General features: G+C 54.9%; 4 protein-coding genes across 7 annotated transcripts; 2 read left to right on the forward strand and 2 right to left on the reverse strand.

Moving 5' to 3' along the window:
* The first annotated feature begins 153 nt into the window (after window positions 1-153).
* NXF1 (nuclear RNA export factor 1) lies at window positions 154-10,541 on the forward strand. Of its 2 annotated transcripts, XM_028118293.2 has the most exons (21): window positions 155-318; window positions 2,371-2,554; window positions 2,772-2,925; window positions 3,705-3,788; window positions 3,895-3,999; window positions 4,097-4,177; window positions 4,296-4,365; window positions 4,510-4,598; window positions 4,726-4,833; window positions 4,981-5,090; window positions 6,920-6,956; window positions 7,255-7,323; window positions 7,404-7,459; window positions 7,578-7,685; window positions 7,788-7,846; window positions 7,959-8,074; window positions 8,192-8,234; window positions 8,804-8,876; window positions 9,394-9,576; window positions 9,993-10,053; window positions 10,175-10,541. In XM_028118293.2, the coding sequence occupies exons 1-21, from the start codon at window positions 291-293 to the stop codon at window positions 10,211-10,213; spliced, it is 1,857 nt and encodes a 618-aa protein (XP_027974094.1). In that variant the 5' UTR covers window positions 155-290; the 3' UTR covers window positions 10,214-10,541. The 2 variants fall into 2 exon arrangements, with proteins under 2 accessions (XP_027974095.1, XP_027974094.1); XM_028118294.2 differs by lacking the exons at window positions 8,804-8,876; window positions 9,394-9,576; window positions 9,993-10,053; window positions 10,175-10,541 and adding an exon at window positions 8,708-8,797 and having other exon boundaries at window positions 154-318.
* Window positions 10,542-10,661: 120 nt separating this feature from the next.
* On the forward strand, window positions 10,662-11,828 carry TMEM223 (transmembrane protein 223). Its single transcript, XM_028118303.2, has 2 exons — window positions 10,662-10,991; window positions 11,383-11,828. Exons 1-2 carry the CDS (start codon window positions 10,694-10,696, stop codon window positions 11,673-11,675), a joined length of 591 nt encoding a protein of 196 aa, XP_027974104.1. The 5' UTR covers window positions 10,662-10,693; the 3' UTR covers window positions 11,676-11,828.
* An 83-nt stretch (window positions 11,829-11,911) lies between these two features.
* TMEM179B (transmembrane protein 179B) lies at window positions 11,912-14,375 on the reverse strand. The gene is made up of 5 exons (XM_028118302.2): window positions 14,240-14,375; window positions 12,932-13,119; window positions 12,713-12,847; window positions 12,466-12,544; window positions 11,912-12,266 (listed from the first exon to the last, which is right to left on the reverse strand). The coding sequence occupies exons 1-5, from the start codon at window positions 14,333-14,335 to the stop codon at window positions 12,105-12,107; spliced, it is 660 nt and encodes a 219-aa protein (XP_027974103.1). The 5' UTR covers window positions 14,336-14,375; the 3' UTR covers window positions 11,912-12,104.
* Window positions 14,376-14,425: 50 nt separating this feature from the next.
* Window positions 14,426-24,322, reverse strand: TAF6L (TATA-box binding protein associated factor 6 like). 3 transcript variants are annotated; one of them, XM_088017808.1, is made up of 12 exons: window positions 24,300-24,322; window positions 23,497-23,556; window positions 21,760-21,919; window positions 21,214-21,300; window positions 20,331-20,481; window positions 20,122-20,172; window positions 19,538-19,632; window positions 18,233-18,307; window positions 17,869-18,140; window positions 17,438-17,570; window positions 15,390-15,518; window positions 14,426-15,256 (listed from the first exon to the last, which is right to left on the reverse strand). In XM_088017808.1, exons 2-12 carry the CDS (start codon window positions 23,502-23,504, stop codon window positions 14,486-14,488), a joined length of 1,932 nt encoding a protein of 643 aa, XP_087873934.1. In that variant the 5' UTR covers window positions 23,505-23,556; window positions 24,300-24,322; the 3' UTR covers window positions 14,426-14,485. The 3 variants fall into 3 exon arrangements, with proteins under 3 accessions (XP_087873934.1, XP_027974092.1, XP_087873933.1); XM_028118291.2 differs by lacking the exon at window positions 24,300-24,322 and adding an exon at window positions 24,085-24,173 and having other exon boundaries at window positions 17,869-18,089; XM_088017807.1 differs by lacking the exon at window positions 24,300-24,322 and adding an exon at window positions 24,085-24,173.
* Window positions 24,323-25,407: the final 1,085 nt, after the last annotated feature.

The following is a 25,407-nucleotide window of genomic DNA, read 5'->3' on the forward strand; positions in this document are numbered from 1 at the left end:
GGCCGGCCCCGACCCTGGAGTAGCTCGGCGAGCGCAGGTCTCTGGCGGGATCAGGAGCGGCTGAGCCCCGCCCCCAGCGCGGCTGCCAGCCGAGTGCGCACGCGTAGAGGGCCGCGCTCCTCAGGCGGCACCGCCCACCACCGGGGGACGTCGGCGGCGCGCGACGTAGTTCGCAGAATAAATGCGGTGGCGCCGGGCGTAGGAGCGCTTCGGCCGGGGCGCTTTTGGGCGTTCGGACGATTGGTGGCGTTGCGGCCCGCGGCTGAGCCGGCCCTGCTACTCTCTGTGCCATGGCGGACGAGGGGAAGTCCTACAACGGTCAGTGCTGGCTCTCAGGGCAGGGAGCGAGATGATCTGGGGCCCAGTGGGCGGCGCCGGCCTAGGCCGCAGCCCCGGGGCGGGAGGCCGCGAGAGGCCGGGCGTCCGCGGGGTGCGTCGGCGGCGCGGGCCGGGGGCAAGGCCCCCCGCGGGCCCGGCCGCACTCGAGGCTGGGAGCCCGACGTGTTGACGCGGGAATCCTGGCGTTGCGAGGAGCTTCGGCTCGGAGCAGGCGGCCTGGCGGTGGGGTGGCGAGATTCCTTTGAACTTTGTGGGTGGTTGATGCCTGTCAGTTCAGTTTGGCGGCCAGACTCTTCCTTTAATGTGAGTCAGTGCCCGGCTCATCGGCTACCTTGTGTCTTATTTTCCACCGCGTCCAGTCTCTTGCCCCGCCTCCCCTGCGGCCTTGGCTTTGGCTTTAATATTTTAAACCTCCACATCAACGCGCTGTATCCGAACACTACGCAGGGTTTTTGTCCAGAGGAGTGGTTAGGAGCACATGACAGCTGAGGTTTGAGTCCAGAGTTGTCTTCCCCAAGCTTGAGTGAATTCCACTCCCAGGCCTCATTTTTCTATTTTCCTAAGAAGGTAGTGACTGTACTTACTTCCTAAGTTTGCTCTTGTGTATGTTAAACGAGTTTATTCACATCAAGTGCCTGGAGCATAGTGCCTGGCCCTGGAGAAAGTTCTCAGTATATATTAGGCGTGCCTGCTATTCAGTTGTTTGTTTTTCCCCTATGGTCATTTCTTAAGGTTCATTGGTTGCAGAGTGCTGGCATGAGGCAGACCTTTTTGGGAGTCATAGACCTTTTTTTTAGAAGCCATTCCTACAGAGGATTCAGAGGGTTCTGTTCCTGGAGAGCAGTCAAGGAGAGTTGGCTAAGCTCCCTACTTGCCACTAGAACCTGAATCTTAGGAGTTGTCTCCTGAGTTAAAAGGCATTTCTGGGGGTGCCTGTGTGGCTCAGTTGGTTCAGTCAGCATCTGCCTTTGGCTCAGGTCATGATCCCAGAGTCCTGGGATAGAGCCCCATGTCGGGCTCTATGCTCAGTGGGGAGCCTGCTTCTCACTCTCCCTGCTGCCCCACCTACTTGTGCGCTTTCTCTCCCTCTCTAGTAAATAAATAAAATCTTTTTTTTTTTTTAAGGCATTTCTGGCCAAGGAAATAAAGAGCTCATTCCCAAAACTTCAGGGTGTCAGTTTGAGAACGAGAATTTTTTTTTTTTAAAGATTTCATTTATTTACTTGACAGAGAGAGACACAGCGAGAGAGGGAACACAAGCAGGGGGAGTGGGAGAGGGAGAAGCAGGCTTCCCGAGGAGCGGGGAGCCAGATGCGGGGCTCGACCCGAGGACCCCAGGATCACGACCTGAGTCGGCTCAAGTCATGATTCCGGGGTCCTCGCATCGGGCTCCCTGCTCCGCGGAAAGCCTGCTTCTCCCTCTCCCACTTCCCCTGCTTGTGTTCCCTCTCTCGCTGTGTCTGTCTCTGTCAAATAAATAAATAAAATCTTTTTTTTAAAAGAGTTTTAAAGAAGCCAAAAAAAAAAAGTTTTAAAGAAGCCCTTAAATTGATGATGTTTATAACTGTATGACGTTTGCACTCTGTAGGCAAAGGAAGCGCTGTTTACTGAAAGCTGATGTGATCATTGTGATTGATTAATTTTAGGAGATGTGAGAGAGGTCCCCATCCAGATTCTGAGAGGGGTTAAATAGATTTGGGAGGCCAAGGGCAAACAGATTTCAGGTGACTTTTCAGTTGCACACTGAGTCCATATTCTGCTCACACTTCCACATTGTACTTCTTCTCTCTGTAAGTTCCAGTTTCTGACTCGTTTTTCCAAAGCTCTATGCTGTCTTCCAATAATGTTTCCCTCATGCTGCCATGCCACAGAGAGGGTTCTCTCTCTCAACAGACAGAAGTTTGCGTGGAAGTGGGCTTCGTAGTCGGTGTGTATGTCATTCTATAGCACAGGCTGCTGGAGCTTTGATTGCCACAGCAGGGTAGCTGGACTAGCAACGTGATTTCTAATTGATGTCGTTTTTAACCCCAGAGCACGATGACCGTGTTAGTTTCCCTCAAAGAAGAAAGAAAGGCCGGGGTCCTTTCCGGTGGAAATATGGTGAGGGGAACCGTAGGTCTGGAAGAGGAGGTTCTGGCATCCGGTCTTCCCGTCTGGAGGAGGATGACAGAGATGTGGCGATGAGTGATGCCCAGGATGTTCCCCGAATACGACAGTAAGTGACTAGTTGATCTGGTTTGATTTTAGTGACCCATTTATTTATTTAGCTCTCTACTGCCCACGCCATTTCTCTTCCCACCTGTACAAGTGAGAGATGCCAGGTCCAGCTTAATGGGTGAACAGTCTTAGCTGCAATCCTGACAGCAGTGTGGGAAGCCTTTGAGAAGACTTTCCTAGTGTTTGTGGACATTTTATTCTCTGCTTCCCCACAGCAACCCCTATCCTTCCCGACCCAACCGTCGAGGTGACAGTTGGCATGATCGAGATCGCATTCATGTTACTGTGCGGAGAGACAGAACTCTTCCAGAGAGAGGAGGGGCTGGTACCAGTCAGGATGGGACCTCGAGAAACTGGTTTAAGATTACAGTGAGTGTCTGGGGCGCCTGTGGGGCTCAGTCGGTTAAGTGTCTGTCCAGCTCTTGATTTCAGCTCAGGTCATGATCTCAAGGTCATGAGATTGAGTCCTGTGTCATCTCTGTGCTGGGCATGGAGCCAGCTTGAGATTCTCTCTCTCTCTCTCTCTCTCTCTCTCTCTCTCTCTCTCTCTCTCTCTCCCCCCCCCTCCCTCTGCCCCTCCCCCCCTAAAAAAAAAGATTACAGTGAGTGTCTGGGGAAGTAGATGCTGCAAGGGAGAGAGGGGGCTGGGCTCAGAGTGAAGGTCTTTACTTTTCACATGACAAAATCAGTCTTCTCCGCTGTTTTCTCCACAGTCAGGTGTCCATCCTTCCTCCTAGAACATCTAAGAGCAGGTTCAGGAAAGGCGTAGAAGAAGACAAGCAGGATCGGGGCGGGGGGCCCCATCTAAAGGAAAACATGATTAACTGGTTGGGAGGTAGAGGAACTCCTCTGAATGTCTCCGTGTGGCTCAAGCCGAGTGTGGAGCTTGGGGTCTCTTAAGTCCTCGGAGGGGCGGACCATGTCTGAATCATATCTTGAAACTTTTAGAACCAAAAAATTTTATTTTCTTGAGGAATACTAAGTTAAATGGACAGGAGGATAAGGAGTCTGACTTGAATAAAAAAAACTTTTAACTGGCCCTTCCTTCAGGAAATGTGAAAGTTGGCAGAAGGTGTGAAAGGAGCGCTAGATCGGTCTGCTGGTCAGCCTTCGTTCCATATTCCGTTCTCTCTCTCTCTCTCATCTAGATTCCCTATGGCAGAAAATATGACAAGTCATGGCTCCTGAGTGTGATTCAGAGCAAGTGCAATGTCCCTTTCACCCCCATTGAGGTGAGATAAGGCCCATGTGGCTGCTGGGCACCAAGGAGGGAGAGGGGCCGGCTGGCCCAGGGGCCCTGGGCTCCAAGTCTCATGCTCTTGTTTCCTCTTTGTACAGTTTCACTATGAAAACACACGGGCTCAGTTTTTCGTTGAGGATGCCAGTACCGCTTCTGCGTTGAAGGCTGTCAACTATAAGATTTTGGATCAGGAAAACCGAAGGGTGTGTATAAAGGGCCTGGCTTGGCTGGGGGTAGGTCTTGATCGCGCGGCTTAGGCTTCCCTGGAATTCACCCTGCCCTCCATGTCTTCCCCTGTAGATATCCATCATCATCAACTCCTCTGCCCCACCCCATTCGGTACAGAACGAACTGAAGCCAGAACAAGTCGAGCAGCTAAAGGTGAGGCAGGCTCCCGTCCCGTGTTTCCACTCCAGTCCTCCCACTTCTCGCATCCACAACCCTCCACACAGCCCCAGTGAGCCCCTGACCCCCCCCACCCCTTTTCTTTCCACTGTAGCTGATCATGAGCAAACGATATGATGGCTCCCAACAAGCGCTTGACCTCAAAGGCCTCCGTTCAGACCCAGGTAGGACCAGTAGCAGTCATTCTCAGGGAGGTGGAGGCAGAGGGGGATCTGTCGGGTAGGGAAAGTTCGAGAATGGTTTGGTACGAACTCTGACCTGGGAAAGCCCTCTCAGACTTGCCTTTTCTTCCTTTCCGCTTCCTGAAGACTTGGTGGCTCAGAACATTGATGTCGTCCTGAATCGCAGGAGCTGTATGGCGGCTACCCTGCGAATCATTGAGGAGAACATCCCTGAGGTGAGGCCTTCGTCCTGTTTTGAGACGGGAGGAAGCGGGGTGTGGTAGGTAGGATGGGGTCGGGAGGTAGGTGTGTCTTTGAATCCTTTGTTGGCGGTGCTTCCTCTAAACTTTTTTCTGCCCACAGCTTTTGTCCTTAAACTTGAGCAACAACAGGCTATACAGGCTGGATGACATGTCCAGCCTTGTGCAGAAAGCACCCAACCTGAAGATCCTCAATCTCTCCGGAAATGAGGTGAGCCCTGAGGGCCTGGTTGTGTTGTGGGCGGGGTGAGCAGAGGGCTCCGGCAGGAGACTCGAGGAGGGTGTTTCGGGGATGGGGATCTCGCTGGCTCTCCTTACCAGGATCTCCTGCCCGCTTTTTCTCCCCACCTCTCTGCAGTTGAAGTCTGAAAGGGAGTTGGACAAGGTAAAAGGGCTGAAGCTGGAAGAGTTGTGGCTCGATGGAAACCCGCTGTGCGACACCTTCCGAGACCAGTCCACCTACATCAGGTCAGTTGTAGCCTCTGTCTCCCCTCCTGGGGACCTTCACCCCCCGGGAGGCTGAGCTAATGCACCCTGACCAGTGCCCGTCTGCAGGAGATGTGCAGCCCTGAGCTGGAACCACCTGTCCTTTGGGAGGATCACGTGCTCCTCCCTTCGTCTGTCCGTGTGTCCCAGCTTGGCCCCGAGGTTTCCTTTCCTTTCTTCTCACCTGACTACCTATTTGCTGTTCTGTGGTCTTTCCTCTTCCCGAACACAGCCTTTTCTAGAGTCTCCCTACCCTACTGTTCCAGGAAGGGCATCTCCCGCTTTCTACCACGACCAGGGGGTGTCTTGCGTATATGTCCCATACATGGATCTGCCTTGTGCCAAGAGCCTGGTATCCCTGGGCCGAGAAAGGCCTCCCTCCCTGGGATTTCCCGTTGATGGGCCTTCCCTTCTTTGTCCGGTGCTGGCCCCTCTTGCCGTTTTGCCAAGAGGGACTCTTGTCATGGTCCACGTGCCCAAGGCCGTTGCCTGGGCTTTCCCCCTCGCGCTGAGGTTGAGGCCTCCTCGGAGCTGGTGCCACGCACTCTGTCTCTCTTGCCCGGAGCTGTGAGCTGGGCCCTCCCTGGAGAAGAAACCTGGGTTCCCCAAGCCATGTGACCAGAGCCGGGGCCCCTCGCCCAGCAGGCGAGGGAAGCCCAAGGCAGGCGCTGGGCGTGGAGGCCACGGGGGCATAGGCTACCGAGGAGACACAGAACTGACCCTCTCGGGGGGCGCTGCCCCGCCCTCACTCGCACACCTCACATCACCCTGCTTGGCCCCGGAGGATGGCTGGTTAGCCAGAGACGGGTAAGATTCCTCAGGGAAGGAACAACCTAAGACAGGCACAGTCGCAGAGGGGCCATCAGGAGAGAACTTGGGGGCCAACAGAGGTGGGGCACAGACCCTCACCCCCCCAACTTTGCAGGGGCCTGAACCCTCACCTCTTCTGAGGGAGGTCTCCTGCCCCCATGGCTGCTTCGCTTCCCACGCCCAGCTCAGATCGGGACCCAGGTAGCGGACAGAGACCTGGCCAACAGCAACTGCCCTCCGGCTGCAGCAAGAATTTGTTTTCCGTTTGTACCTTGGACCACGGGGAAAGGGGCAGCCAAAGGAAAAGGCTGTGTTGGGTGTCTTCTTCCCTTTTTTCTTCCTTGTTTTCCTGAATGCCTCCTCGCCTTATAGTTCTCTCGCTTTTTCTTTGCTTTCTCTTTCTTTTTACTCTCTACTTCCCTCTGTCTCCCCATCTCTCCCTTGCCCCAGCCCCATCCTGCCTTCTCTCTCTTTCTCTTCTTTTCCTTCCTTGTCTTCTTCCTTCACCTCCCCTCTTCCTGAACCCCCCCACTCCGCCTTGCTCATCTCCCTGCCCCAACATCCTGTGCCATCCCTGTGGTGTGTTCTGGTCTTGGCCACGGCCAGACCAGGCAGAACTGATGGATACCTGTTGAGGCAGCGGAGCCCTTGGGCTCCCACCCCATTCCCTCCTCCCGGGGCTGCACAGGTGAGTAGGTGGAAGGTAAGGGGGGCAGGGAGGGGAAGGAGGTCCTGGCTTAAAGCCTGGGCTGGGAGTGCTGCTCTGTGGCGCTCGGGTCAGGCAGCAAGAAGAGAGTCAGCCTTCAAGGCAGTCATTTCTGGGTGCCCCGGGTGAGGTGGGGAGTGGGGCCTCTTTCCCCAGAGCTCCGAGGCTGGGGAGGAGTGAGAGGGCAAGCGGATGGGGTGGGCGGTCCCTTGGGCATTGGAGTGTTTGCTCCTAGAGCAGCTCAGGAGGCACGGTGGCTCTGAAGCATCACTCACTTCTGTCCCGTTTTTGACAGCGCCATTCGAGAACGATTTCCCAAATTACTACGCCTGGTAAGTCTGTAGCTCTTTAAATTCTTTTCTAACGATCATAGGCTCTCCCACCCAAAAGCTCTTGCCTCATGTATGTTCGTATGACCCTTAATTTGGAGACAACGAAGACCTTTGAGAATCTGGCAAAGGCTATAATCCTTCTCAGAAAAAGGCCCGTAGACAGAAGTTGCCTCTGTCGGGACTCCTGGACCTTTTCTGTGTGTCCTTGACCCTTGATCTCTGACCCCTCATTCCTAGTTTGCCCATGTCATTACTCATCCAGCCTTTTCTCTCTGGTTACACTGTCGACTTCCCACAGGATGGCCATGAGTTACCCCCGCCAATTGCATTTGATGTTGAAGCCCCCACAATGTTACCTCCCTGCAAGGTAAGAAGGGGGCAGCGCTAGAACTCATGTTGGGAGGAGAGGATTGGTTACATGGTCTTGATACCTATGTGTGATTCCAGGGAAGCTACTTTGGAACAGAGACCCTGAAGAATCTGGTCCTGCACTTCCTGCAGCAGTGAGTATGCAGCTCCCCCCCCCGGCCCCGGCTGGGGAGCGGTGGGCAAGTCCTGGCACAGCTCCCTCTGGGGAGCCAGACCCGGGAGCTCAGACTGTCCCTTTTGTGTTCTCCGCAGGTACTATGCGGTGTACGACTCTGGAGACCGGCAGCGGCTCCTGGACGCCTACCACGACGGGGCCTGCTGCTCCCTCAGCATTCCCTTCACGCCCCAGAACCCTGCCCGGTGAGTGTCCCCGCCCACAGCCTGCCCAGGACCCTGCAGGCGAGCACCTGCTAGCGCGCACACGGCTCTGATCCCTGCCTCCTTGTCCGCCTCTTCCTCTAGAAGCAACCTGGCCGAGTACTTCAAGGATAGCAGGAATGTGAAGAAGCTCAAAGACCCGAGTAAGTGTGCGACGTGAGCAGAACGGGGTGGGAAAGGGGGGGCGGGCGGGACTCGGGCGCGGGGCTTGGGAGCATGCAGCAGCCCCTGACCTTGGGTCCTCCTCTCCCACAGCCCTGCGGTTCCGGCTGCTGAAGCACACACGTCTCAATGTTGTCGCCTTCCTCAATGAGCTGCCCAAGACTCAGCACGACATCAACTCTTTTGTGGTAGACATAAGTGCGCAGACAGTAAGCACCTGTTTCTTGCCCACAAAAGCCGGAACTGAGGAAGGGCAGTTACGAGGCCTGGGGGCCTCCGGCTCTGGCCGGGAGCCTGCATGGTGACAGGCGCCTCTTCTCTTTCAGAGTACGTTGCTGTGTTTTTCTGTCAACGGGGTCTTCAAAGAAGGTAAGAAGCTTTGGAGTCCTGAGTCCTGAGTCTGCAGAGTGGGCGCTCCCTCAGCACTCTCCGCTCCCTTCCTTCTCCGTCCCTGACCTCCTCCTCGTCTGCCCCCAAGCCACCTTCATGAGGCCTCCCCTCCCCACCTGTCTTTCCTGTCTGGGAAACGGGACAAGCCTGGGGATTGGGAGGACACAGACTCTGGGGGCAGGCAGATCTGGGCTTCCATTCCAGCCTCGGGCCCATGGGTCTGTGGGCAACTTACATCATCTCTGGGCTTCGAATTCTTTATTTGTCAAAGGGGGTTGGTAAGAGCCATCTCACAGCCGTGCCGTGGGGAGCCAGCGGAGCGCCTGACACAGGAGCTGGCGCATGGGTCCTCTGGGTGGGCTAACGCTGGTGGTGGTTCGCCCTGGCCTCCGACATTCCTCTTCCTCTGCTCCCCTCTATACACACATAATCGTCTGTCTGGTCTGCTTCAGTTTAGTTGTATCCAGTAAGACCAGGATTGGAGAAGCTTTTAGTAAACCTGAGGTGTAGCTGATTCTAAGGGGTCGTTGCTGTTGTTAACATTACAGTGGATGGAAAGTCTCGGGATTCTTTGCGAGCCTTCACCCGGACATTTGTCGCTGTTCCTGCGAGCAACTCAGGGTGAGTGAGTGGCTTACCAATTGGGGTCCCAGTCCCCATCTGTGGCCAGCATGTGGGAATTGGTGGGGGGATGTGAAGGGGGAGCGAGTCCTCAGGAAATGTTCAGAATTTCAGGAGGAGGCTCTCAAAGTGGTGGTGAGCTCGGCTCTGGAGCCAGACTGTTTGGGTTTTTCATCTGGCTGCACCACTTCTAGCTAAGAGCAAGTTTCCTCATTGGGAAACTAACATAAGCTACTTACTTCTTTGGTCTGTTGTGAAGATCAGTGGGAATAAGAACTTCCCTGAGTTGGGGGAGAATGTGTAATTCTAATGTTGTTTGGCATCTGCCCCCATATATGGCTTCTTAGGGGCGTAAGGGGCGTAAATGATAAAAAGTAATGACCAAGAGTGGGGAGGGGGACTTGGTGGGTATTGAAAGAATCTGTCAAGTGTAAAAGTGTCAAGTGTGAGAACAGGAATAATGGGAAGTTGAGGTTGGCTGTTTGTCCAGCTGTCTAAAGTGCTTTTTGTCCCGAAGGCTGTGCATCGTGAACGACGAGCTGTTTGTGCGGAATGCCAGCCCTGATGAGATCCAGAGAGCCTTTGCCATGCCTGCACCCACCCCTTCCTCCAGTCCAGTGCCCACCCTGTCCCCAGAGCAGCAGGAAATGCTGCAGGCGTTCTCTACCCAGTCTGGCATGAACCTTGAGTGGTCCCAGAAGTGAGTACTGGGCATGTGTAGGAATAGGGGTAAACGGAGGTAGGGGTGGAAGTGAATAATGAGTGCTCCTGACATTTTGAAAGCCAAAATTTATAAATCTGGCCCATAAAAAAATTTGGCCTATGCCTAAATCAGCATAGCAAAAATTTTATATACTATTCTGCAAGTTACTTTTTTTGCTTATCCATGAATGTCTTTCCCTATCATTATAAAAATTACCTTAGTCTTCTTGATAGCTACTTAATACTCCTTTGTATCCAGTAGACCAGTGATAGGCATTTGGATTTTTACTGATTTTCCATTTGTAATACATGGTGCAAGAATGTATGTAATTGTTGGCACGCATGGGTGAGTGTTTCTCTAGGAAGGATTTTGAAGTGGCCTTTAGTGAGCAGGGCGCCCTTCTCCCACTCCAGGTGCCTTCAGGACAACAACTGGGACTACACCAGATCTGCCCAGGCCTTTACTCATCTCAAGGTAAGGTTTGGAAATTCGGTAGCAAAAAGACTAGGGATCTCTGGGCCTTGAGAGGGTCAAGCCAGCTGGGGGGAGGGGGGAAAGGGACTGGCTCTAACTGACCTTTTCTTTTTTTTCTAAGGCTAAGGGCGAGATCCCAGAAGTGGCGTTTATGAAGTGATCTGTAGCCCTGCCCCAGAAGCAACCCCCTGTAAAATAGCCCTTGGATATTGACGTCTCCTTGTCCTGGCTGTCGGCTGTTGTCTCCTCCTCTCTGGCCCCTAGGCCACCCCGTGACTGTGACCGAAGAGGAAGGGCTGCTGGATCCCTCTCCTCACCTGCCTTCTGGAAGACTTTTGGGAGACTTCCGGAAGATTGAGCCTCGCTGGTGCCAGGAAGCCAAAGCTTACTTTGTAGAACTGACACTAAACTCCCCCGAAGGATTTAGGTGCTTTGTGTACTTAACCCCAGAATCTGCCGTACTTTTTAAGATAAAGAGTGATATTGTATTTTGTGTCACGGTGCTACATTGTTTCTGCCTCGCCCCTGCCCGCGGGGCGGTCGGGGTCCCCCTTCCCCCACCAGGGAGGATGGCCTCTGAGCTCGGGGGCGGGGCCGCAGGCCGGATGTCCCGCCCCGGAAGCGGCGACGCGCAGGGGCCATGGCGGCGCTTGGGCGGCGGTGGCCTGTGCGGCTGCTCGTCCCACTGCGGCTCCTGCACGACGGGGCTCCGTCGCGGGACGTGCTGCTCTTCAAGCACGAACGGGGCCGCTTCTTCGCCGTCCTCGGGCTGTTCTGCGCGGGCCAGGGCGTCTTCTGGGCGTCCCTGGCCGTGGCAGCCTTGGCCCGGCCCCCGGCTCGGGCGCTGCCTCCAGACACGGAGCCCGCAGACCGCGGCCGCTTGGACCTGCGCTCCGCGCTCTGGCGCTACGGCCTGGCCGTCGGCTGCGGCGCCATCGGTAAGGCGTGGGCTGGCTTCCAACACGGGGACGTGGGGCGGCTGGACACGGCCCTCCCTGCCCCGGCAAGGACCGAGCGGGGCTCCCGACCCTCCGGGCCGGGCCACGCTGGAGTTGAGGCCCTAGAGCCAAGCCCTCGGACAGGCCTAGGGTGAGGTTTGCCTCTCACTGTGCGAGCTCGAGCAGTTACACCGCTCTGACCCGTCTCGCCCTTAAAACGGGGGTGTACATGAAGGTTGTTGGGGAGGAAGGACGAACACAAGAGTCGGCTAGAAGAGGGGCTCGGTAAATGTTACTGTCATCACAATTTTTAAAATTCTGGGCCACTGGAAACGTTGCCGCTTAGCTCTTCAGCAAAAACCCCTCACCCCAAACTTTGGTCCTCCTGCAGGTACCCTGGTACTTGGCGCTGGTCTTCTCTTCTCCCTCCGTTCTGTGCGTTCAGTGATGCTGCAGGCTGGAGGGAAGCAGGTGACCCTCACCACTCATGCCCCCTTTGGCTTGGGTGCTCATTTCACCGTCCCTTTGAACCAGGTATCCTGCATGGCCCACCGTGGTGAAGTCCCTGCTATGTTGCCTTTGAAGATCAAAGGCCGGCGCTTCTACTTCCTCTTGGACAAAGCTGGACATTTCCCCAACACAAAACTCTTTGACAATACTGTGGGTGCCTACCGCAGCTTGTGAAGAAACCACCTTGGGTCGCTCACCTCTCCCAGAGGGGAATAAAAACCGAACCTTGGAGATGGGGTGACAACCAAGGGCAGGACACAAGGGGGCCCAGGGTTCATGAACAGCAAATAAAAGAGCAGTCATCCCGAGGGCAAGGGACAGAACCTCTGACTTTTGTTCCATGTCTGTTTAGTTCTGTCCTCCCATCCACCTGCCTACGGTGCTTTAACACCAAGAACTCAGTAACATGATGAAGGAAGAAAGTAATATAATATTCTGGTACAAAAACAGCTGTAGGAAGAGAGGTGGAGGGGGCCTATCATCATGTTTCCCTCGTGGAGGGAAAACAGGCTCCCAGCATAAACAGGGCCATGAAGGGGCAACAGGATTGTAGGCACTTGGGCACAGAGTCTTTGGCTGCAGGAAGCATTCTTTGGTCACTCTTCAGGAATGGGAAAGGCGTGGCCCAACGAGAGCATCTGTCTCAGAGCTCCATTCAGGGTCGCCCCGCTCCAGAGGCCGGTATGGGGCGGCTTCGGACTTCCACTGCACCACCTGAAGCACCAAGACCACACACCACAATACCAGATTCACCCAAGAAGAGGTCTGTGGGAGACAGGAACAGGAGTGTGAGGAGTGTGGCCATCTCAAACCCAGTTCCACCCACAAACCACTATTCTCTGTTCACGGTCAGGTTGAAAGCCCTTCAGCCTCTCACTGGAGGGCACCCTTAGCAACTACAGATGCTTATAGGAATCCGTGGATCCCTGGGTTTCCACCGGTCTTTCATATCCCGGGATCTCACTTCAGCATTGTGTAGGTTGGAGTAAAACCGCAGGGCGGTTCCAGGGGGTGTCCATGGAATTTTCTGAGCTTCAGAGCAGCTGTGAGGTCAAAGAGACAGTGGTGAGAAAAGGAGGATATACCCCGAACACACCCATGCCCAGGTGCCCTTCAAGTTGAGAGCAACTGACAGGAACAGAAAGGGGGTTATAGCTCCCCTCTGCAGAGGGAAGGCAGCCCCAGCCGGGGTTCCCTCCCTCTCCCATTACCTAATTGTAATGTTCAAGGAGATGATGGATTTGCAGAGAGAACGGGTGCCAAATCGAAGAATACAGGCAGCCACTAAGACCAGGAAGATGGCTGTAGCTGAGATGACCAGTGCAATGCGGAGCCCTATGGGACCTCTATGAGGAGGGAGAGAGTAAGCTTCGTGGTTGAGGTGCGACTTCTCCCAGCTCAGCCCCCCGCCTTCAGCGTAGGGCAGTCACCTGTGGGAGTCCTCGATGCAGCTGCTGTAGACCCAGAAGAGCAGAAGCAGGAGACAGTAGAGGGCCAGGAGGCCAGAGACCCCTGCCACAAAGTAGCAGAGGGATGGGGCCGAGGGTTGGGCTAAGGCCAGGGAGGAGCCATTCAGGGCGGCCACACCATACAGGGGACAGCGGCCACTGAAGGAGCCCTGTGAAGAGAAGCTGCTGAGTCCTACCTAGATTTCAGGTTAGAGCCTCAGTGCAGGCTCATGGCAAGTGTGAGGGATAACCTAGTAGAGGGCTACCCTAGGAAGTTCTATATACACTGTCAGTTCCTGTTTCTGGGCCAGTACACTGATGGAGAAGGCCTGCCGGGGAAGTAAAACCTGCGGTGGCCACAAAGATCAGGAAATAGGCGGTGGTTATAAAGGACAGTGAGCTTCGGAGATGCCTCACAAGTTCTGGTCTCCCCTCGGCAGAAATCCTAGTGTAAAACCAGAACTTGTGTAGCCTTCGGCTATCTCCGGTGTTTTCTCATCCATTAAAAAAAAAAAAAAAAGTCCTAAGAGGGGCGCCTGGGTGGCTCCGTCGTTATGTGTCTGCCTTTGGCTCTGGTCATGGTCCCGGGGTCCTGGGATCGAGCCCCGCGTCGGGCTCCCTGCTCAGCGGGAAGCCTGCTTCTCCCTCTCCCTCTGCTTGTGTTCCCTCTCTCGCTGTGTCTCTGTCAAATAAATAAAATCTTAAAAAAAAAAAAAAAGTCCTTACTAGGACTTACTGCCTACTTTGTAGGGTTACATGAGCCTGTGCTTATGAACACGACTGCCTGGCTGGGGAAACCCTAGGGCTTTCCGTGGGCGTTTCCTACATGGCTGTTCTGTCATTCACACACACTGGGCTGCAATCCCGCGGTAGCCTGGTCATCTCCGCTACACTAAGCTTTATTTCCTGGAGGAGCTCGGCACAACAGTGTCTGATTTAAGGGATGAAGGCAGGGCCTGCACCGAATTCTGCGGCAGAACCAGTGTGAGGTCATGCAGCCGGAGCCACCAGGCCGGGCTATGTCTGCCGCTGTCAGTCACTCCTGAGGACTCGTCCTTTCGGCGAGGAAACGGCTGTGAAGCAGAACGCCGGCGGGCGGAGCCACAGAGCGCGATCGGCGCCGAGGCATCCTGGCCGCAGACCGGCGGCCGCAGACCGGCGCCCGCAGGGCCTCACCGGGCCCACCGGCTCCCGGGAGCAGCGCGACTGCACCAGGCCGGCCCGGACAGCAGAGCCAGCACCCCCGCCCCGCCTCACCTCCCCGACCCCAAGGCCGGCCCCGCCCCGCACCTGGGTCCGGGTCAGCGTCGCGGCCGCCACGGCCCCGCACAGGAAGGCGGCGGTGAAGAGCAAGAGCTCGAAGCGCTGCAGCCAGGGCAGCGCCATGGCGCCCCCACCACCAGGAAGGGCCGCTGCGGGAGCCAACCGCCCAAGCCCCGCCTCATCCGGCGCGACCCACGAGCGCGGGGACGTCACTTCCGACACGGGGCTTTATTTACAGAGGCGGGGGAACGGAGCGAGCCAGGAAAGCGCCGTTCAGAGCGGCAGGTACAGCGAGTAGTCCGAGAGTGCCCAGCGGCGGGCCGGCCGGCCGGTGCGGCCGATCATGGGCAGCTTCTGCACGTAGCGGGAGGCCGGGCTGGGCCCGTACGGCGCGGGGAAGGCGGTCTGGAAGAGGCGCCCGCGGCACCGCCTCCCGGCCTGCCGCCCGGCAATAATGAAGCAGAAGTGGGGGGCGCCGCGCGGGGCGAAGCGGCTCTTCTGGAAAACGTCGCGGGTGCCGGCGCCGGGCCCCTGCTGCCGGGGCGCCCCCCGCGCCCGGTGCACGCGCGGCAGCGGCCGGCTCTCAGAGGCGGCGGGCGCAGAGGCCGCCGCGGGGCCGCCGCCGCGGGGGCTCTCGTCGCCCTGGGGGCTGACCATGGCGTTGGCCGTCAGTTGCGGCATCTTCCGCACCGAGTCCGGGGCGGCCGCCGGCTCCTTCTTGTCCCCGGGCGGCCGCGGAGTGGTGGGCGCGGGCTGACCCGTGCCAAAGCGGGTGGCCAAGCTGTCCCCGAAGAAGGCGTACAGCTCCCGGTAGATGTCCGCCAAGGTCACCGATGGGGAAGGGTCCTCCGGCCCCGCGCCTCCTGGCGGCAGCGGGGGAACAGACCCAAAGCCTGGCTCCGCGCTGCCGCCGGAGGGAGACTCCTGCAGAAGAAGGCTGTCCCAGGGCAGGTCGTCCGAGCGCCGGCACCCCCTGCCGCTTGGGCCCCCCTTGTTGGGCTCTGCCGCCTGGGCCTTCATCTTCAGCAGTCGCTCTACGGCCACCTGCAAGAGCAGAGGGACCAGGGTAGGCAAGAACTAGGAGGAACCTGGGCCCATCAAGTTTTCCAAAGCTAAGGCAGGTGAGCTGCTGAGCTCAAGCAGGGAAGAAGGGAGGCGGAAAGGCACAGGCACTCACCAGAATGGCTCCGTAAACCTTGTGCCCATCTGCTTTAACCTGGGCGTTAGAGACGGAATAATCATCTAGCACAGCCTGCAGATTTGTCCAGTAAGTGGACAGGTGTGGGTACAGGACGCGTTCCACTGCCTGGAAGGGAGAGAAGGCAGGCAGTAAGCACCTCTCTGTTGCTTATTGCCTCTCAAGTACCCTTTCCCATGAAAGACCTACTTTTATCTCCGATATGAAATTAGCTTGGCATATTCAGCCAACATTTATTTGGAACCCACTGTATGCCCAAGCCTTTGCTAATAAGCACTGGGAATAAAGGTCAGGTACAAAAACAATATAAAGTGACCCAACTATCACTGACCTGTATGACAGAGGCTAAGAGGGTATATATAAGTAATGCCCATTGCGAACAACAGACAAATTTAATTTGCCAGCTGTTACCCTATATGGTCAGTAGGCAAGTATTCTTGCTGAGATGTAAACTGGGACTCAGTTCAAACCACCTGCATAAAAACAAGCAACTGATCAGAGACCTGGTCTCTGATTATGTATCAAATTTTAAATCCTGTGATTAATTTTCGGGAAAGCAATTAAGACTTCACAGAGGAGGTGACCTCTGTTACGCGCTTTGCTGGGTGAGAGTTCTCCGTTGGTCATCCACATCCTAAGGATTTGAAAATGTTAACAAATGGGTAAGTTCCTAGAGAAATATAACTTACTGCTGACTCAGCTATAAAAACTTAAATTCTCTACCCATAGTAGGTAACCAACCACAAATAAAACACTTTGCTAAAATTTACAAAGACAGTCTACAGATATTCAAGGAAAAGAGCATCTCAATCTTACAAAAACAAACGAGAAAGAAATGCTCCCACCCTACCTCAGTCTGTAAGGCCAATATAACCCAGATACTAAAACTCTACAAGGACAGTACATGAGAAGAAACTTATGATTGATTTCACTCGTGAACACAGAAAAATCGTTTAAAATTTAGTAAACCCAACAGTATACAAAAAATGCCTTGTATTCCAATAAAAGATTTAGATTTTTTAAGGTCTATACTATAGCCTATTTGAGTCTATACAGAGAAATGTAATGATGGTTTACTATTAAAAACCCATAAATAGGGGCACCTAGGCGGCTCAGTCAGTTGGGCTCTTGGTTTCCACTGGGCTCAGGTGGTGATCCTGGGGTCATGCGACGCACAGTCTGCTTGAGTGCTTATCCCTCTCTCATCCCCTCCCTCTGCCCCGCTCTCAAGTGTGAAAATGCTCTCTCTAAATAAAATCTTTTTTAAAAATCCATAAATACAATTAATCACATTAACAGATAAAAGCAGAAAAACCTGAGGATCAATTCAAAAGATATAGAAAAAGCATTTGATACAAATTCAACATAAATAATAAAACCAAGAATATAAAACAATATGAAGTAATTTTCTTAATCTGAGAAAGGATATCAATAAACACAAGGTAAACATCAGTATAAGTGGGAACATTATTACCACTTCTCTTATTGGAAATGACACAGGATGCCCCTTACCATCATATGTAAAATGATATTAGCAGTCCTAGCAATAAAATAAAAAGAAATTAAAGGCGTTAGGTTTAGAAAAGATGAAATAAAGCCGTCATTATTTGTACCGTATGATCTACATTAAAAGCCCAAAAGAATGAGGCACCTGGCTGGCTCAGTGGGTAGGGTGTGCAACTCTTGATCTTAGGGTCGTGAGTTCAAGCCCCATGGTGGATATAAAGATTACTAAATATAAATCAGCTTAAAAAAAATAATACAAGGGGAATTGAGGGATAGTTCCTTAACATGATCGGGCAGGAATTTACGAAGTGGGGATATATTAGTGTCTTTATTTTTGAAAGGATAAGACACTGATATACAGAAAGTCAGGCTATCAACTAGCCTGGCCTCGGGCAAGAACTCTATACATAGCAGCAGCAAACACAGACCCTTTTTGTGAGAAAAGACACACAAATACTGTTTTTCTAATTACAAATGGGAGCTCTTATGGCTCTGTCTGTGGGAAAGGCCAGGGTCCTCACCTTCCAGCCAAGGGCATGCAGCCCCACCACAGCCCCGTAGTGAGAGCAGAGAGGCCGCACAGGGTCTGCCAAGACCTTCTGCAGGGAGAGCAGGATCTGCTGATAAAGGCCGCTCACAAGGTCCCCATGGGTCCTACGGGAGCAGCATTCAGAGAGGAGAATGAAGCAAGGGGCCGCCCAAACGGACTCAAGTCAGAGCACACAGAGAACATGGCGGTCTTTGGCGCCCTGGGGTAAGCCAACAAGGTCGCGCCATCCATTTATAAAATCCCGGGGTGCCACAGCACAGCGATCGGGAAGCTCTAAATGGAAAGAGGCTCCCTGACCTTGCAACACAGGGCCTTGCAGCCAAACATTACCCCCGCCCCACACCACAAGCCCCTCCGCGCTGTGGCAGCCCCACCCTTTGCTGGGCTAGGCCCAGTGGCTACCAGAAGATGTGGCTGAGCAGGAGGGCAGCGCCATCTCGAAGAGTCCAGTGGTCATTCAGAGGGTTAATGGAGGCAGCCAGTGGCTCCAGGACGCAGTAGAGGACGCTGCCGACCAGGGAGCGTACGTAGGGCCCCAGGCACAGGTGTGGGTTCCGAACCAGGCTCCGGGCCACTTGCAAGAGCCGATGAAGCTGCTCCAGGTCATGACTGACAGACTTCACCTGTTTGCAGCGGGCGCTGGCTGAGGGGCACACGAGGGGGCAGGCAGCAGCCTGCCGCTCTGCTGGCACCTGCCACCAGCCCTACCCAGTGCTGGGTCGTCTCCCCGCAGAACCTTCTCCCCTTCCCCAGCCTGGTCACTCACCCCACTGACCACATAGACAAAGTAAGGCAGGAGTGCTGCGATCTTGGAGTTAGTCTGCAGGTCCTGGAGAGCAATCTGAAAAGGAAGGAGCCAGACTGCACTGGGTCCACCAGCCCCAAGGATAAACGGACATTTTTTAAAGGACGGTTGAGTACTTCTGTAGTAAAATTGTACATGTTCACACTCTTTGATTCAACAACTGTACTTCTATAAATTTAACCCACTGTAAGAAATACCCATTCACACACACACCCACTCCTAGCCCTGTCTGTGACAACACGAAACTGAATACACCCTAGATGCCCCACACGTTTTTAACTGAGAGAAGCAGCTGTTCTAAAACCAGATGTTTACTATAATACCACTTTGCTTTATTCTAGAGTAATCACAGTTAAAAAACACACACAAAAAAGGTAAGTTGTTTCCATTGGAGACTCTCACTTTCCAGCTTGTGTGTTTTTATTTTACAATCCTTCTATAATGAACATGCTGGTATTATTTTTATAAGCAGAAGAAAGGAGAGTTAAGTAAATGAGAAAAACCGTCTTAGCCCTGAATCTCCACTGTGACCTCCAAACTCCTCTGGATAAAGCTCCTGTGCTCAGGTGCTGCAGACAACAGGCTGGCGAGGAAGGAGCTCAGCTCCCAGGCCCTGCATCCAGCCATCTGCCCTGAGCCTGGGGACCGGAGCCATGCTCCTAAGGCAGGCCTGTACGGGAGGGACACTCCCCAGTTCTGCCGGGGGAGTGGCAACGACAGCCAGACACGTGGAGAAGTGGAGAATGTAAGCCCTCCAGGAGAGGCCTCGAGCTTGAGCAGACCAGCAAATTAGCGCTGCCCTCATTCTGGACAGGTTGTGTCCGACAGGCCCTGCGGAGTGGAGTCCCAGAGGCTAATGTGGCGGAGTCTCCGAGCCGGATGGCCGGGCACCCTGACCTGGCTGCCTCTACTTCCTTTATTTCCCTCTCACGTCCAGGCAAATGCAAGCTGCCAGGTGGCTGCTCCCCCCGCCCCCGGCAGCCGCAGGTTAACAGACACACTAAAGAGTAGACTCTGGAATTAAAGGGGGTGGGTACTGACCACCTGAGCCCCCAAAATGGCCCTGCTGAGTTGCCTGTTCCCCGGAGAAGGTTCCCGCTAGAGTGGGAAGAGAAGTCAGCCCCGGAGGAGGGCCAGCCTCCGAGCACAACACCCCCACCGACAGCAGCTTCCAGCCACAACAGCCGGGTGGTGTGGAGTGGACAGGAAGCAGGCATCTGAGTTTCGGGGAACTTGAAAGCTGGACTTTGTGCCCCACTTGCTCACCTTCATCAGCTGTGGATCATCCCCCAGCACAGCCCGGGTCACTTGCTGGTAGTACTTGAGAAGGTCATCGGTCAGCGAAGACACAGCGCTGGGCACTGTGCGGAGATGGGCAGGAGGTGGTCAGGGTGGAGAGCCCAGCCCCGTCGCGGCCTCCCCTGCCTGCTCTCCCTCACCCCCCTACCCTCCACCCTTCCCACCAGAAGCCTTTTCAGACTGGACTCCCAGAGCACATAGCCACCAGCTCCTCGGAGCAGCCTGCTTGGCCCTGACCTTGCAGGCTTTTCACACCTCTGTGCTTGGTACTCTGCCTCCCACCCGTCCTCCGCTAGGCAGATTCCTGCTCGTCCTCAATCCCAGGGACCCCAGCTGCCCGGACTTCTGTGCTATAGCATCCAACACCCCGCATCAGGACTGGTTCCAGGTCTAGGCTTCTATCTCCAAATCCAAGCCCTCTGGGCAGGGACGATGCCCACTCAGAACCGGGCACCAGTAAATACTTGTCAGATGAAGAATCAGAGGTAGAGGGGCACCCCCACCGCTCCTAAGAGGAAGGTTCAGAGCCCTTTCCCCATACTGCCCCTTACCTGATCCTTGCGGGGCCAGGTTCCCTTTGCCATCTAGGTAGGAGACATGAACTAGAACCAGAGCAGAAAGATGGGTCAACCTGGGGTTTTGCCTGGGGTAGCACCACCACCCACCCCCCCGAGTGCTGCTCCATCCACCAGCCAGCCTGTGACCCCTCCTCTGACAACCCCGTTTCTGTCCCTGCCCCAGGTAGGGCCGGGGCAGTCACCTCTCACAGCTGTCTCGGCACAGCCTTTAGGGATGTTGGTGGCCAGGGCCAGCTCCACCAGGTTCACCTCTCGGTCCTCAGGAAAGTAAAGCTCACCCTCTCTGGCAGGGCGTAGGGGCAGCGCCTCCTGGGATCCATAACCACACACGGCCTGAGCAGAGAGGAGCAGAGAGCATGCTGAATCCATGGCGGGAGAGGCATTCTACCGACCAGGGCAGGGGGTCTACATGTGAGGCAAGTCCAAAAGTCCCGAGAAAGGGGAGATGCTGGAGGCTTCGAGCCTACCGCTGGGAATCTGGCTGGAGCATCCAGTGCTCACTGGGTCAGAGAGTAGAACATGGTCCCTCCTCCCTGATTCGTACGGGCTCTGAGCCCCATACCCCTATGCTGCCGGTCCTCATACTCACCCAACTTTGAAAACACGACTTTTTCTTTTTTTTTAAGTAGGCTCCATGCCCGACATGGGGCTCAAACTCACAACCCTGAGATTAGGAGTCACGTGCTGTACTGAGTGAGCCAGCCAGGTGCCCCAACACTACTCTCTTCTAAACACGACCTTCTTCCCTCAAGTCCCTGCCCCACAACAACTATGCAGGACGTTTTAATACCCACATTTGTGCCCAGGCTCCTCCTTTACCCAGAACGTCCCTGCCTTCCCCTCCTGGCTTAGTCTAATGCAAGCCTCCCTTCAAAGCCTGCCTCAAATCCCAGCTCTTCAAGAAGGCTTCCCTAACCTCCGGGCCCCCAGCACCTATCCTGTGGTGGCCATGGCCATCTTATGTGCGCATTTGGTTTTCATGTCTCTCTCTGCAGTGCCAGCCCCGAGCCGGGCACGGAGGTGGGTCGTGCCAGCCGAGGCCTCCGAAGCCTGTGCTCCACTCACCTCCACACTGCTCCATCGGAGAGCCCTGTTGAAATCCTCGACGGTCAGCTTCCGCCGTTTCGTGTGTTTCATGAATTGAGAGCTATTCTGGGAGGGGAGAAACAAAGTCAGGGGACAGGAAGAAGGGGGGTGTGGAGTTCGCCCAGGGAAGAGAGACAGCCAGGAGGCAAACAGGACACCAGAACGGAGACCAGAAAGCCTGGAATCCAGCGCTGGTCTTGTGCAAACAGCCCTCGATGTAATGTTCCCTCTCTGTGACCCAGTTGCTCACATGCAGAATGTGAGTATGAATGGGACTTGGCCTGCCCGGCAGGGCTGTTGATAAGATGGGCACATGAGGCAATGCTCAGCCAGCACTCTGTTTGCCCAGAAGCCCCGCTGGCTCAAAGGGGAACTCAAGAGGGCAGGGACTGCCTCTGTTGCATTCCCTCAAAGCACAGAGTAGGGGCGGGCCACATACCTGTTTAATACATCCCTGCGGGAGGGGGTAGCCACCGGGAGGGGCAAGGAGAGTTGGGAGGGTGCCGAGAGCGAAGGGGAGCGGACCTGCGTGGCCTCTCTGAGCCGGTAGCACACATCCTCCGCGAGCAGGGCCGCCACCTCATCGCTCAGCTCCAGGCCCGTGCTCTCCGCCATGAGCCGGACTGACTCCCGAGGGATCTCCACAAACCGCCGCTCCTCTCGCTCGGACATGGCCCCGATGGAGCTGGGAGCCAGGAGAGAAGGTTTGAAAGGCCCCCCAGGCCCCCTCCGAGCCCAGGAGCCTGACTCAAGGCCTTCTGAGCCAGGCTCGCTGCTGTTGCTCCAGAATCCCCAAACACGGAGCTACAGAGGCTCTGAGTGTCTGAGGTGAAGCGCAAGAAACAGACGAGCTGGGTCAGACAGGAGGGCTGCCTGAGAAAGGACCTGGCCTTGGGGAGTTCACAGAACGGGGCCCCAGCCGTGCCCTACCACTTCCTGAGCGAATGTGGCCGAGGTCCTCGTCAGCCTGAGCCCCGCTGTCCCAACCTGTGAAACACAGGCAATCGCCCCTGCCCTCCGTAACTCGCAGGGTTGCTGTGAGGACAAAATGAGCTGGGGCAGGAGAAAGCTGGGGACTAGAATGCCACCCAAATGGACGATGGAAGATGGAACCATGGTCAGTTACAAGTAAAAACTTCATGTCTTCTTCCTCCTGATTCTTGCTACAACCACTACCTATCACATCTTGATGAAAACAGTATACTTCTCCCTTGCTCAAAAACCTTCAGTCCTTCCCCACCGGTTCTAAAAGAAACTCTAAACTCCCCCGGCTTGACATTCTGTGTTTGATCCCAAATCCCAAGAGCTGTTCAAGCCGATCCCTCCTCCCAGTAAGACCAGCCTAGTGTCTTCCAGCCTGCCTTGTGAGCCACCACCAGCGCTCAGACTGGTCTGCCTCCCCCTTTACCCCAAGCATCCACCCCCTCCTCTCTGCTAAGGCAAATCCAGGCTGCCCTGTAAGGTCTTCCTGCCTGTATGCCACTGGGGACTGTCAGGCTTTTAGTAGCTGGGCCTTCTGCCCATGTGTCTCGTCTTCCCCAGTTTGGCTGCGAGGCCTAAAAGCAGGAACCTGCTCTTCCGTTCACAAGATATGGCAGAATAGGAATCCAGCAAAAACAGAGGCTGATGAAGGACTCCAACAATTTACACCACAATTAGAAGGCAGGCCCATAATGGCCAAAGTGAGGCATCGGCACCACGTGCAGCAAGGCGCCAGTTCCAGGGTGACCCACCCAGGGTCTGCCCCACTACTCCTCTCTGGCGGGGCTCACTGGGTCACCAGGGATCTCAGGGCCCCTAGATCCAACGGGCATCCTAACCTGGCCTCCCGCATTCCTCCCAGTGGCTCCACATGGCTCTGGAATAAAGAACAAACCTGGTTCCCAGGTCGTGCATGTCCACTGACTTCTGCAACACCTCTTTCCCTCTTGTGTTCTGCATTCCCACCGTGGCCTCTTTCCACTTCCCCCAAAACACCTGCCATCAGGACGTTCATACACTGTTTGCTCTACTTGAAACACTCCCCTCTTCCTCTACCCCCAATCTCTTTGTCTAATGGACTCCTAGTGGCTCCTTCAGATCTCAGTTCAAATGTCACTTGCTCAGGGAAGTCTTCTCAGACCTCCACAGTGTCCTGGTACTTTGCCTTCAAAGCAGTTATCACAGCTTGTAATTATATATCTGTGTAACTTTGTGATTAACACCTACCTCCCCACTAGTCTGTAAGCTCCACACCAGCTAGGATCATGCCTGTTTGCTCACCTTTGCATCCCCAGCGTCGGGCACAGTGTCAGCACATAATACGCCCTCAATGAACACTTGCTGCAAAAACGAATAAAGAATAGCTATTTTTTTCTAAGGACATGCAACGCCTCAGGCACAGAGCTAAGTGCTTTATATGGCTTGTACTTCATTCTATCCTCATTAACAATGAGATAGGCATTATGTAAGTACTGCGTCTATTTCACAGCCAAGGAAATCAAAGCTCAGAGAGGTTAAACGTTCAGTGACTTGTCCAAGATCACCCAGCGAGCACTAAGGAGCAAGGGCTCAACTCTGGTTCCTAATCATCAGGAGTGGCGGGCTGTGTGGGGAACAAGGCCTAGATTCCCAGCCCGGAGACTTGGCGCTGGAGACCCGCCAATGGATAATTCTGAAGTTTCTGTTTCCCCGTCTGTAAAATGGGAGCATGAAGTCCTGCCCACGCGGAAAGCGCGGAGGGAGTTTCCTTACTGTGTGCCCACATGAAGACCCACAAAGTCCGGGCTCTGACCAAGGTCTCCCCCCTCCTCAACCTCCTCCCTGCACCCTCAGCCACTAGCCACGCTGGTAAAGAGCGTGGGAACTGACCGCCACCGGCCTCGAGGGTGCGCATCCTCCCACCACGCCTCGCTTCATCCCAGATCCAGAAGTGGCGGGGTGGGGTGGAGGAGGTCAGGGGTTACCGAACTTGGGTCACGTGGTCAGCGAAGGGGGCGGGCCCCCAGCGGAGTCGGCCCCAAGACCAGTGAGTACGCGGCCCACAGCGGGACGGAGAGTCCTCGGGCCTGCTCGGGCCTGCTCACCTGAGGGCTCCGGCGCAGCGAAGGCGGCTACCGAGACAGCGGTGGAGGCGGCGGCGGCGGAGGCAGCTCCCACTTACCCTGCTCACCCTAATTCCCTCTCTCTGAGCCCAGGCCCCACCCTCCAAGAGCACAGCCAATCGGCGAGCGCTTTGCGAAGTTCCCGCCCTCCCGGGGGCTTCCGGCCAAGCGATTGGCCTCTGCGAAGGGGCTGAAAAGCATCTGGGCGCGATGGGGGTCACGTGACGCCGAGGAGTCGGGCTTCTTAAAGCAACAGCTCTTGAGAGTTTTGCGAGTAGGTAGGTACCTATGGTTTGGCGTCTGTTTGAAAAGCGTGTTGTCAAAGAAAGCGTCCTTATTCCCTTGGTCTTGTCTGCTCCTGAGTTTCCGGGCATTTGCGTTTACGCGACTGCAGCAAAGCTTTAAACTTTGATGTCTAATCAAAGTTTTCTTTGCCCCCTTGGTGGGGCTCAGCTTACCTCTCCAGCATCACCTGCACTTCTCTTTTCCGCCGGATGCATGGAGCTCCTAGTGGGTATTCTCTTCGGACAAAAGGGTCTTCCCACTGGCCCAAACTCACGTGCAAGCTGCAGACTCCAGGGCCGTGCTCATTCTGACACCCTACCTCCTACCTTTCTCATTCTTGTTCAGTAAGCGAAATATAACCCCTCATCTGCCTCGCAGACTTCCTTGACCATTTTACGTGCACACACTTTCCCGAACTTGGGCAGTTCTCAATTCAGAACCAAGTGGATTTAGTGAGTTAAGGATGGCATTTGGAGTCAGACCAACCTGGGTTCAAATTCTGCCACCAGTTTGGAGCAAATTACCTAACCACATTTTCGCCCAACTACAAAATGAGGTCATAATACCCACCTCACGGGATTCCGTAGATTAAATGAGATAATGTCTGTGAAAGCACTTGGCAGAGTTGTGGTTGAACCTTCTTTCACACAAGAGGCAGACAGTGAATTAATTCCATTATGTTCATCCAAGATGAGGTAGTTTGCAATGGGCTATTCATTATAGAAAGGAGTATTACGCGGGGGAGCACGAATGTACACATCCTCGCCCTTCGTCCCTCTCAAGGTTAGAAGCTGCTGCCTCTAGA

Source organism: Eumetopias jubatus, unplaced genomic scaffold (genome assembly GCF_037043125.1).
Source record: "Eumetopias jubatus isolate StellerSeaLion01/CBP00866 unplaced genomic scaffold, mEumJub1_p1.0 scaffold_13, whole genome shotgun sequence".
In the NCBI taxonomy this organism is placed as follows: Eukaryota; Metazoa; Chordata; class Mammalia; order Carnivora; family Otariidae; genus Eumetopias; species Eumetopias jubatus.

Bases quoted from the DNA above. Each gene is read 5' to 3' on its own strand.
- TMEM179B (XM_028118302.2), bottom strand. From the start codon at position 14,335: ATGGCGCTGCCCTGGCTGCAGCGCTTCGAGCTCTTGCTCTTCACCGCC. The intron at 13,120-14,239 runs GTGCGGGGCGGG...TTCTCTTCACAG, and splicing joins CGACGCTGACCCGGACCCAG to GGCTCCTTCAGTGGCCGCTG. The intron at 12,267-12,465 runs GTGAGATCCCGG...TGTCTCCCACAG, and splicing joins CCAACCTACACAATGCTGAA to ACCTCTTCTTGGGTGAATCT.
- TMEM223 (XM_028118303.2), top strand. From the start codon at position 10,694: ATGGCGGCGCTTGGGCGGCGGTGGCCTGTGCGGCTGCTCGTCCCACTG. The intron at 10,992-11,382 runs GTAAGGCGTGGG...GTCCTCCTGCAG, and splicing joins CGTCGGCTGCGGCGCCATCG to GTACCCTGGTACTTGGCGCT.
- NXF1 (XM_028118293.2), top strand. From the start codon at position 291: ATGGCGGACGAGGGGAAGTCCTACAACG. The intron at 4,834-4,980 runs GTGAGCCCTGAG...ACCTCTCTGCAG, and splicing joins TCAATCTCTCCGGAAATGAG to TTGAAGTCTGAAAGGGAGTT. The intron at 8,235-8,803 runs GTAAGAAGCTTT...TTAACATTACAG, and splicing joins CAACGGGGTCTTCAAAGAAG to TGGATGGAAAGTCTCGGGAT.
- TAF6L (XM_088017808.1), bottom strand. The intron at 18,308-19,537 runs GTGAGCAAGTGG...CTTCCTTTTCAG, and splicing joins ATGATCCACAGCTGATGAAG to ATTGCTCTCCAGGACCTGCA. The intron at 15,257-15,389 runs GTGAGTGCCTGT...CTGCTCTTGCAG, and splicing joins AGGTTTACGGAGCCATTCTG to GTGGCCGTAGAGCGACTGCT.